This window comes from Theobroma cacao, chromosome 10, assembly GCF_053813885.1.
Source record: "Theobroma cacao isolate CCN51 chromosome 10, ASM5381388v1, whole genome shotgun sequence".
Lineage (NCBI taxonomy): Eukaryota > Viridiplantae > Streptophyta > Magnoliopsida > Malvales > Malvaceae > Theobroma > Theobroma cacao.
In genome coordinates this window covers 23,359,418-23,371,504 of record NC_142648.1, presented here as the reverse complement: position 1 = coordinate 23,371,504, position 12,087 = coordinate 23,359,418, and the positions used below count along the sequence as shown (strand labels likewise).

Below are 12,087 nucleotides of genomic sequence, written 5' to 3'. Positions count from 1 at the left end.
TCGAGTTTATCATAAAAATATCTTTCCTAATTGATTTACTATATGTGTATACAAATTAAATTAAAGAAAGGTTCATTAAGTTTATACTCTAATTTTGGTTACGTATGGCTTATAAGTGTATGTGTACCCTATATGCAAATCAAATCACCTAATTAATTAAGTGTATTCAATCATACGCTATTTTATTCAAGACCTACCTGAATCTCCTTTGTCAAGGTTTAACCTAGGTTTTCAATTCAATCTAATCGGTGGCCAGTCAACTAGAAGCATTAAGAACAGAATAAAATAAACAACTTAAATCTATCAAATATAAGTAAAAGAGAGATAAATAATGTAGACTATATATTGAGTTCAATCATAATCTTAGATTAAAAATTTAGCTTCCCATCAAGACATACATCCTCATTGAATAAAATTTAAACATTAAAACCAAGGGAATAAAGAATAACAAAAATATAGAAAAAACCAAAGAATGTATTCTTGATCTCCAAATCTCCTTGAATTTTTCAAATTCCTTCAAGGACTCTGTAACTTGACTCTCAGCTGTTAATCTGGTGTTTTCTTCTTTTCTTTTTTTCTCAAGTCTTCCGAAAGGTTATTTTTATAGGCTTTGAAGTTAAGCCAAGTTGAGTGAAGAAAAAAGCCAATTTCAGTTGGTATGTCCTCATCAGACTATGTAAGTCGTAGCCTTGCTCAATTAATTAACAAAAACTGCAATTGCTCTAGGACTACTGCAATACGTCAACTTCAAAAAGATTTTTGACCATCTTTTAGACTGAACTGGTAAAGTGGTAAACATCAAAGTTGTAGATTTTTCTCTTAGCTTTCCAATGGTTTAAGAATCGCTTCATTTAGAGCTCTATAGAGAAAGTTATGGCCAAAATACCGAACATGTACATTGCAAGTCTGCACCTCGAAATTACTCTTCTTTCACTAAAATTCTTCTTTCAAACACCAACAAAAGCACAAATAAATCAACAACAACCTATCTTAACCACATTAATACCAAATTAAGCATAAAATTAACTAAGATTAGATTGACTCACCTAAAATAATTAATTAAAATAATTAAATAAAATCTACTAATTTTCACGTATTACTACAAAAACTAAGCCAAATTATTGTTAAAATTAAATCCAAATAACTCTATATCATAGACTTATCATATATCAAATAGTCACGCATGGCCGGTAACCTTTCAACCCCAACAACACCAACAATACCACCTTCATATTTGTGTTCAACAATTTCAAACAACAAGAATATTAATATGAACAAACAATATGTATAGGTTTATGCTCAAAAACCTAAACCCTAAACATGAATAATAACCATTTGTCCACATGGTTCAAAATAAAATAAAATAAATATTATACCTTTCTCCATGTAATGTGAACTTCCTTTCACTGCTCTATATGTGAACTACCTTTATACAAATAACAACCACTCCAAAATGCTCCTACCACTGCGAAAATGCTCGAAAGTTGAACTGACAAGGAATGCTTTCGACAGAATTGCTTCTGAGGAGATGTACAATCTGTTTATGAGAACTGAGGGGTTATGGATCGTATAAACATACTTGACCTGTTAATAGGTTTCGGGTTGAAGAGCGGAGCCAAACGAATGAGTCGGTTTTATTAAAGACAGTTTTGTTTAAAATTTATTTCTCTTGGTTAAAACCAGTTAAAATTATGAAGAGGCCTATTCTTAGAAACGTCTTATGCATGGAGTCCATTTAAAAAAAGAACTCTTAGATTTATGGATGACTTGCTTGCCCAGTAAATTGAGAAGTTGTTGCTAAATTGGGTGTTGAACTCTAAGACTAAGATAGTAGAAAGAAAGAAAGAAAATAGGATGTTTAGATTGATGGATTACTTGTTGGACTGGCTAGTTTGGATTGAAATGCCTTACCTAGCAGAGTAAGTACTTGGCTATATTATTCTAGAATTGTTGGACCATGGTGTTGTTCTACATAAAAACGAGTATATCTTTCGTTGTAAATATAATACACCTTACATTTATTTATGTCTAATAATAATAATTCAAGAGAAAATTATTAGAGAATATTAATGAGAGGTAAATACAAATCGAGATAAACAATAACATTTATTTGCAAACAAAATTAAAAGTGTTAGAATTCTATTAAAAAAGTAATTTGTGTGAAGTTATAACTAGAAGAGAATTACTTTGTTCCCAAGAGTATTAAAATTTCTCTGCAAAATTCCTTTGAACTAAGTAAGTTCCTTTTTCTTTTCTTATATTTAGTTTAATTTGTATTTAACTTGAAGACACAGAGTTTGTTTGTTCAAATTGGGGTACAATGGCATATTTATTCCTTCAGTTAAGAATTTGTTTTGTTTACTGCTGCACCGCATCACCTCAATCGGATTTCTTTTTATAACTTGAGTATATGTATATGTTTAATAATTTAAATATCAACTCGTCAAAAGTTGATTTTAAAAATTTTAAAAAATGTAATAGTAATAATGTGTATTTATCTAGTTGTTTATCTTTCGATTGATAGAAATTTCACGAGTTTAGTAGGGCTCAATTGTTAGTAGCAATGACGTGTCGAGGATTAAAACCTCTCGTCACGTAAGCTTGTTCTTTATTCTTCTTAACCTCCTTTTCATTACATTCCCCATCTGTTATTAAAGTCTTCTTTTAGCATTTTTCTTTTAGAGAGAGTCGACTCCAAGGGCAGAAGTTAGTTCTCAAGTGAAGGAACAAAGCATCTCAAAATCTAAGGGTGGAGAAGAATCATGTGATTACATAAATGATTATGAGCCAAGCAATGAGTCAATTGAGGAGAGACTGCCAATAAATGATAATGTGAGCTGGGGATGAGAAAGAGAAGTGGAAGGTAATGATAGAAAGGACTGATTTTCTTCCTTCTCTACTGAGTTAATCCTAACATTGCTTTTGGGACAGTTCTAGGTAACGTGAGTTCAAGCTTTGAGCCGAACCGTTTCACAGACTTTCAAGGTACTCCAATCTTGTCACGATACTTAGAACTCTTAAAGTATATGTATGACGTGGAAGGTCAATTTTGGTCTTTCCGTACCAAAAACATGAATGCGACAGTTATGGCTACCATGGGCAATGCCTTGGAGATTGCATCTTCCTCGTGGGCAGATATTTCTTTAGAGCAATTGAAGGAGATGGGGGACTGCATGGAAGATATCCTCCGAGCTGGTTGCAAAGTTAAATGTCTCGACACTTGTATCGCCAAGGCCAAAACGCTCACAGCGTTAAAAGAGATCAAATCACAGATTGCTTCACCTAAGAGTCGTAAGAAGGAATTGCGAAGAAGATTAGATAGCTTCTCCACCCCTTTAAACTTCACATTCAATTAGCCTTTATTCCTCGATAGACTTGTTTTCCATACTAGATGTTTACGTGGGAAAAGGTTGGAATATTCACATGGGATGCTCTGCCCTAGTATCATGTACAAGGTAACCTGGTACAATTCTTTATACTTTCTTGGTTTCTCTATTTATACTTCAATATCTACCATTCCTATCTGAATCAAAGATAATGGGATTGTCTTATCAAACAGAGAGAGAGAGAGAGAATAGCCTGAATTCCTGAGCAAAACTTTGTATGTAATTAAAATCATGGATCATGCTCCTTCAACATATCTCACATCATCAACCTTAATTTCATACTTAGTTGCAGTTTACCCATCATCCATTGCTAGCTTAACTCAATTCAGAAACATTAAAGTAAATCAAACTGCTACTGCTAACAGAAAAAGAATAGAAAGGGACAAACATGCTTACCTTACAACCCCTAAACTATTCACTTAGGTGCCTCCCTAAGCTCAGATATCCTCCATCTAAACCTACATCATCAAAGTATTGTATCTTAAAACCCTGTGCCTTAATACTAAAAGTGGAATGCAAACAAATAAACCTTCAAGTACACACACATACCAACATATATACCAAAAGCTTTCCTCAAACAAAGGGTTAGAAAAACTGTGAAATCCTATGTTTATGACACTGATCTTAACCTGACTATAGATTGGGCAGGCAAAAAAATAAACCAAAATTCAGTTGTATGAATGTGGACAGAGAAACTATTGTTTTCGGGATCTGGCTAAAAGTGTGTTTCCCCCAACAGTCTATCATTTGGCTGCGCTACCAGAAATCAGCATCATTTAAGACACATGCATCTAATAGCAAAATCATGGACCAGAGTTCCATGCTAAAAGTGCATAGTTATTCTAAAATTATAACAACAGCTTGAATGCAATTGCATACCTCATAGTTCCATTTTGGCATACACGCTTTCAACAGTTCAACAAGAAAAACATCAAAAAACAACAAACCAAACATCCTTGACTCATACCATATTATAGTCTCATCCCAAATGAACTGTGGTACATCAGGTTTGCTTGACTACCCACATAAAACAAATCATGGAATCAATGCAACAAACAAAAAGCTTAAGACAAGTTCATACAATTGAGACAGCAGATCTCAAGGGAGTTCGGACATTTGACAGACAGCAGGCATGTTATTCCATGCACAAGAACCAAGGCCCCATGCTTGACTTGAAATAGATGTTCCAGCTGCCATATTCTTATACTCGCTACTCAAATCATCACCAAGAAGGGTTGCTATTGCATCACTCATGATTGTTTGGTCCTTATCATAAACACAACCCTGCTCAAGCCAATTTGAAGCAAGTAAAGTATCAGGGCGCGTACTGTCCAGCCGAATAGGAGCCTCCTTTTGTATCTCTGGGGTGAAAACATGGTCAGCTGTTTCTGATTTCACATGGGACTCTGAAAAACAATCCAAATCCAACTTATGAAACTCCAGAAAAACAATTGAAAAAATTTGAGCATGTCTGATTCTTGTTCAAGTATACATGGAATATTAGATCAAGGACTATATCATAAAATATCCGGAGAAAATAAAATTAATTCGATGACAGGAAAGATGGTGCAAAATAAAAATAAAATGTGTTCAGTATGTTATTGTAGCAAGAATTCTACAAATGACTCAATAACTGAGGTAAGCGATCAGAAGGCTTATGTATATTTAAAGTCAATTGTAAATAGTTTAAACATCACTTGAATCTAAGGGGATATAAGTTAGCATAGACACTTGACGAGAACAATCAAATTTCAATAATGTGAAAGATAGTTTTCATTTCTAGATAATGCTTGAAAAGTATAAATCATGTCTCAGCCTTAACAAGTCCAGCTCAGAGATGCTCACCGGTTAAGGTTTCAGCAGGTGGCTGTTCATCCAATGAACTGCCACTTGCACTGATACACTCACTGAAAAGAGAAGTTGCTGAATGACCCATTGGAGAAAGAGGTTGCCCACAGTTTTCCCATTCTGTCTCACAAATGTTGAAATTGGAACTTTCAGCTATATCACCAGGAGTTGATGAATTTGAACTCTTGTCAGATGCATGATTCTTTGCACTGCTTAGAGTTTTTGCCTCATGAAGTAAAGCATCCAGCAGGCCACTATTATGGGGTGAAAGACTATCTGACTCCACTCCGCTGGTTGGTGGTGGTGACTGGATAAAAGCATCAACAGACTCAAGTAAAGGTGGTGGGCAAGATATTGTGCCCCAGTTACCTAATTCAGTTTCTGGATATTGGAGTGAAGGGAGCTCCAACTTCACAGCCTCTAAAGAGGACTCTGAAGCAGAGAAATTGCCATTTGTAAGGGCATGGCTACCAGGGAATACACCAAAGGACTCTGAGTTTTTAGCTGTAGGATCTGGTTCAATTTGAAAGGACACCCCAAAGGATTGAGCAGCCTTGTCTGACATATCATCTTGAAACTGGTCAAACAAAGGGCACTCATTTTTAAGAGCACCAGTGTAACCAGGGAAAAAAGCTGTAGATTCTCGAAGACGCTTTTGGCGATGGATTGTTGGTGGCATGAAACTACAATATTGAGAAGAACCTAGACCTTTCATCAGCATGCTGCTAGTGGATATATCAGGAAGTTCAGGGACATAAGGCAGGACACTCTGATTGGCCTTTAAACTGTCAAATATGACATCAGGTATCTGATAGCTGTTGTTCTGCATGATATCTTGAGGTCCTTTATCTCCTCCATTAACTGCACTGGTGCTGTGGCTCTCCTGCAGTGCTTGTAAGCACACTTCAGGAGGATACAGAGGCAACCCTGCACGTTGACGTCTCTTAATCCGGGTATTCCAATAATTTTTTATCTCATTATCTGTACGTCCAGGCAACTGCAAAGAACAACAGAGCATAATTAATCTCAGAAAAACTTACTTTAGACACCTCAAGGACAAATGTATAAAATCCTGTGACTGAAAGTTTTATCAAGTTTTGCACAAATGTCCAGCATTTCCAAGATTGGAATAGCTGTCATAGAATTCTGAAAGACATATGAATTGCTACTGGTCTGCATCTACCACAAAAATTTACAATACTGAGATAAATATGCTGTAATGCGGTTCAGTATCCTTTCTAAGGCATGAGCTAAATTTTGCATTTTATTTTTCATACTACTTTTCCTCTTGGCTTCGGGAATTAGTTGAGATGAGAAAGGGGGAAGGGGAAGAAGGGGACGGTATGTTGAGGAGGTGGACTTTTACAATCACTGGAGATGACCACTTCAACCAGGCCAAAATAAACATCGCAACTATGTAATAAAGGCTGCTTATGACTTAAAAATTGTTACTCCTCAAAACACCCAAAATTACTGTCTCAATTTGGATCTTCCTGAAACTGGGGATACCCAATCAGAGCACTTAAGCATTCCACACTGGGCACATATGTAAATCATAGAACTTTGCTTAATTCATTGGTTATGAAAAAGGTGCTGCAAGGGGAGTTCAGATATAATGAAACAGCCAAGTTTAACTATCAGGATTCTTCATAATATTTCATGTAACTTGCTCTAAACTTATCATAAAATAGAAGTGTTCAATTTTAATACTAAAGAACTTTGCATAAAGAGGGGGCAGGGTGCAATCCCACAGCATTCAATCATGAGGACGATGCACTAGATGAATGGTAAATGAAGTACAGACTTACATGTGCAGCCATCCGAGCCCATTTATTTCCCATCTTTGCATGGAGTTCAATGATCAGCTGTTCTTCTTCTTGAGTAAATGCCCCTTTCTTCAAGTTTGGCCTCAAGTGATTTGCCCATCTTAAGCGGCAACTTTTGCCACAACGAAACAGTCCAGAGTGCTTCTGGACAGCATTCCAGTTGCCTTCCCCATGCTTCTTCACATACTCAATCAAAATTGCATCTTCAGCAGATGTCCATGGTCCTTTCTTCATAACAACTCCCCCACCTGCACCTCCACAGTTACCATCATCAGCCAACGGCGATTCTGCCTGATCCTCAGAGAGCATTCCATCTTCCCTCTCATTTTTTGTGTGACTCATCTCTTTGTAATCACACACAAACCCCTTACCAACAGGTTAGAACCATCCAAAACCTGAAACCAGAGAAAAGAAAGAAGACACACAAACTTAAAATATAAAGAAACAAAAAAAAAAGGCAGCTCCTTTTCCTCACTTTTTCATACTTGCACTCCAACTGTTGTAGATACATTATTTTTTTCAAATACACACTCTTTATGCATCACGACAAACTACAAGTGGATCATCGACAACACTCGTTTATTCAAATGTTAAATAAGAATTGCGAAAGCATGCATAGACATGTTAAATCTATAAAAGGAAACAAAAGTTGTTGGGACAATATACGTGCTACTCTCTACAGATAACGAATTTGGAAATGACAGAAAAAGTCATCGCATACAGAAAGAGTAAAAACAGTTAATAGAAAACAAAATTATCCACAGAATCAAAATTCCAGCTAACATACAGATAAACCGGGTATCCAAATCCGATTCTACTCCAAAAACGGTGAAATCATCCATCTTTGAAAGTTAAATTAAACCCTCTCACCTAATGTGGAAGGCAGATGACATGTAATTTTCAAAAATTAAAATAAAGCCGTTTCCAGAATTGTTGAAATAAATAAATTCAGATAAAAAACTAAATTCCAAACTGCATTTATTGCACTATAGTCCCTCATAAGTTACTCCAATAATAATCCATCATTAATAAATTACAAGCTGCAATAATTGCACTACCAACACCAATATTAAAAAAAAACAAAAAACAACTAAATTCACATCAAAACAATCCAAATCTACCCATTTCTCCAAAGAAACACACAAAAAAAAAAGACATTAAAAAAAAAGAAATAGTAGAATTAAATTACCTGCCTTCGGAAGATGCAAAATTTGGTGAGAAAATCGCCAAAAGTAAAATGAAAAAAAAATTCCGCGAACGAGCTCAATTATGGCTCCTGATTGAAGTGGCAGCTGAGACAAAAGCGAAAATGAAAAACCTGAAATTCAACAAACAAAAAAATCATATAATTACAATCATAAATAATAAATTCCTCGATCTACAGCCAATCATAATAATATAGAGAAAACCCTAGATCATATATATTTGTTTTTTCCTAACCATAATTTCTGTGCTAGCAGACAAAGAACCCGATAATAGAAAGAGCAAAACATCGAGATCTAACAAATCAAGCGATTACATAAAGGAAAAGCCTTTTTTCTTTTCTTTTCTTTTCCTTTTTTTTTTTTTTGGTATTTTGGTTTTTGTGTGTTTGGGGAGAGAGAAAATAGAAAAGAAAAAAAGGAAGGAAAAAAAAAAGAAAAAGGGGAGGAAATGAGCGAGAAAGAAAGCTAAAGCCTGAGAGAGAAAAAGAAATGGCAAAAGGAGAGGAAATGAAGGAGTGAAAGGTGGATAGAGAGAGACAGAGACTACCTGTTTTTATTCTTTTTATGAAGCTTAATCAACTATTTAATTACAATTACTTCTCTTAATTAACCTCTTTATAAATGTGTAAAAATAATAAATTTATTGAATTCTCAAATTTACCCTTTCCTATTATCAATTTTTACTAGCAGTGCCAACAATCTCAGACCGTATAAGCAGGACTTTCATGCTCACAAACTTCTCGATGCATCATTATAGTAATATAAAAAAAAACCCAAAAATAAATAAAAACATTTATTCAAGTTTAAATATGATTTATAATTTTTTTTTTAATTTTCAAAAAAAAAAATACGTTTTAAACTAAAAACAATAAAGTTTTACAAGTATCTAAATCGATCAGTTCAATGTATTTATTATGATCGATTATAGAAGATGCAATCAGAATAATTATAATCTTCAATGCAAATGTGAAAAACAACATCTAAGATAGCTTCCAAAAGTTTATTAGTTATTATTGTGATCGATTTAGTTCTTTTTTAACAATCTCCTAATCGTACTAAAAAATAGAAAGCAAAATACGATCATTTTTACAAACCCATCTTTCGAAAGATTCTACATTACAATAAGTCTCTTGCTTCTTTCTTATTCAATGCCTTCACATCTTAGTATGATGATATAAACAAATTTCATATATTTTAATTAAGTCAATTTGAATTTTATTTACATTTAACATTTTTCGAAAGTTTGAAAAAATACACGAATTTTCATAAAATATTTCAATAATTTTGATATTTTAATAATTTTCTTTGGAAAAATAGAAAACATGGAAGCAATCTTGGCACCTAAATCAATTGCCAAATTGTTTAATGGACACCAAAGTACAAAAGCATAAAAAGGTAAAATTGGAACTTCACTCTGTCTTTGTTCTTACTTGTCATATGTCAATTTTCAATCTTTTTTTAGGAAACTTTCTCTTTCATAATTAATAAATTTAATCAATTAATCTTGCCAAATTGTTTGATGGACACCAAAGTACGAAAGCATAATAAGGTAAAATTGGAACTTCACTCTCTTTTTGTTCTTACTTGTCATATGTCAATTTTCAATCTTTTTTTAGGAAACTTTCTCTTTCATAATTAATAAATTTAATCAATTAATCTAGCCAAATTGTTTGATGGACACCAAAGTACGAAAGCATAATAAGGTAAAATTGGAACTTCACTCTCTCTTTGTTCTTACTTGTCATATGTCAACTTTCAATTTTTTTTGAGAACTTTCTCTTTCATAATTAATAAATTTAATTAATTAATCTTAAAAAGTGAAAATGGGGCCAGTTGGAATGTTACTTGATTGGTGTGTGTGTGTGTGTGTTATACATGCTATTTGTTCCTTCATTTTGGCATACATTGCATCCACAACATGTGAGATGCGATGTAACATACATGCACATAGTCATGACACATGGTTTCCTCTCCTCTATTATGTGAAGAAATTTTATTACAATTATTTATTAATTGTTGTAAAAAAATAATAGAAACAAGACAAAAATAGAGATATTGAGAGAATGTTTTTTATGTATTATTGAAGCACTGTTTGGAACGAAAAATAACTGAGATACAAATAAAGGTGAGGTGACCCCTATTTATAGTTGAAGCCCTTAACAGATCAATGACTATCACAATCTCCTATTAAGATATATTTCTAAATTACATTATCTTTTTGATAAATCCCACATTATCATCTAGATAGTTTTCATATGTAGATGAATCTTGAAATATCTAGAATGTGGATAATACATTTATCATTTATCAAATTTACTCTAATTTGAATTGGTCTAATGTGGTGTGATATGTCCATATTCCATAACACTTTTTCTTGGATGGAACACCATTGTGGTGGCCTAATTGGATGTGCTATTACTGCCTCATTAAGAACGTTAAGCTAAAAAAACCCAATGGGACAAAAATCGAACAAAAGGGAAACAAAGTACACTGCACTAAGTCCATAATTTCTCCCCCTCAATTTAGCCATATTACCATTTCTAGGGTCTATCGCTTCTGGGGCTTACCACTTTTGGGTCATTGATACTTTGCCACTCTATGGGCAAATCAATCTTTCATCGCACTATAATGCCATCTACTAATTTCTCAAATGTTGACGTTGGCAATGACTTGGTAAAAAGATACAACATTATTGGGTGGAGCAAATATGTTTAACATCAACTTGTCGACTTTCCTAGAGTTCGTGAGTATAGAAAAATTTTGACGAGATATGCTTGGTCCTATCACCTTTAATATATCCTCCAGTAAATTGTGCAACACAAGCAGCATTATCTTCATAAATTATGATGAGAGAATTTGAAATCAGTGTTAAACAACAAGAATTATGAATATGCGTTATAACAGATCTCAACCAAACATACTCTTTTCCAACTTCAAATAGAGCGATAATTTCGGATAGGTTGGAGGATGTAACTACTAGTGTTAGCTTAGTAAAGCACCAAGAAATGACAGTGCCATTATAGCAAAATAAATAGCCAGTATGAGAGCAAGCCTTATGCAGATCAGATTTATATCCCACATCAGCGTATCTAGCTAAACCAGAGTTAGTGGAATCCTTGAAATAATATAATCCCAAATCTATGTTTCCTCGGAGATAATGGAAGATATGGTTTATCCCATTTTGTGTCTCCAAGTTGGCTTAGAACTAAAACATGCCAACAATTTATCATAAAAGTGATATCTGGTCTCGTACATTGTGCCAAGTACATCAAACCCTCAATTGCATTGAGATATAGTACTTTAGAACCAAATATCTCACATCAGGCTTTTTAAGATGAAATGGGTCTTTTTGAGGATCAAGAAACCTCACAACCATAAGGGTGCTCAATGGGTGAGCCTTGTCCATGTTAAAATATTTAAGCAATTTCTCAATGTATGTTGGCTGATGGACAAGTATTCCATTTGCTTTTTGCTTGAGCTTTAGACCAAGACAAAGTTTGGTTTTACTTAAACCTTTAACTTCAAACTTTTTTTTCAAATATTTGGAAATTTTAGATAATTCTTTTGCAGTTCTAATCAAATTCATATCGTCGACATAAACTGCTACCATAGCAAATTCGATTTTTGATTTCTTAATAAACATGCATGAGCATATAGGATCATTTCTTGTACCCTTCCTTAATTAGGACTCACTTAAGCATTGATACTACATGCGATCAGATTGCTTTAACCCATATAAAGATCTTTGCAACTTTATTGAGAATAAGTTATGGGAACTGTATACTTCAGACATTTTGAATCTCTTGAAAATTTTTATATAAA

At 33.9% G+C, this 12,087-nt stretch overlaps 1 protein-coding gene across 3 annotated transcripts; it reads right to left on the bottom strand.

Moving 5' to 3' along the window:
* Window positions 1-4,247: 4,247 nt before the first annotated feature.
* LOC18586987 (transcription factor MYB33-like) lies at window positions 4,248-8,787 on the bottom strand. 3 transcript variants are annotated; one of them, XM_007010624.3, is made up of 5 exons: window positions 8,501-8,787; window positions 8,250-8,378; window positions 7,043-7,455; window positions 5,232-6,231; window positions 4,248-4,792 (listed from the first exon to the last, which is right to left on the bottom strand). In XM_007010624.3, exons 3-5 carry the CDS (start codon window positions 7,400-7,402, stop codon window positions 4,485-4,487), a joined length of 1,668 nt encoding a protein of 555 aa, XP_007010686.3. In that variant the 5' UTR covers window positions 7,403-7,455; window positions 8,250-8,378; window positions 8,501-8,787; the 3' UTR covers window positions 4,248-4,484. The 3 variants fall into 3 exon arrangements, with proteins under 3 accessions (XP_007010686.3, XP_007010687.3, XP_088658783.1); XM_007010625.3 differs by having other exon boundaries at window positions 8,254-8,378; XM_088802657.1 differs by having other exon boundaries at window positions 8,250-8,787.
* Window positions 8,788-12,087: the final 3,300 nt, after the last annotated feature.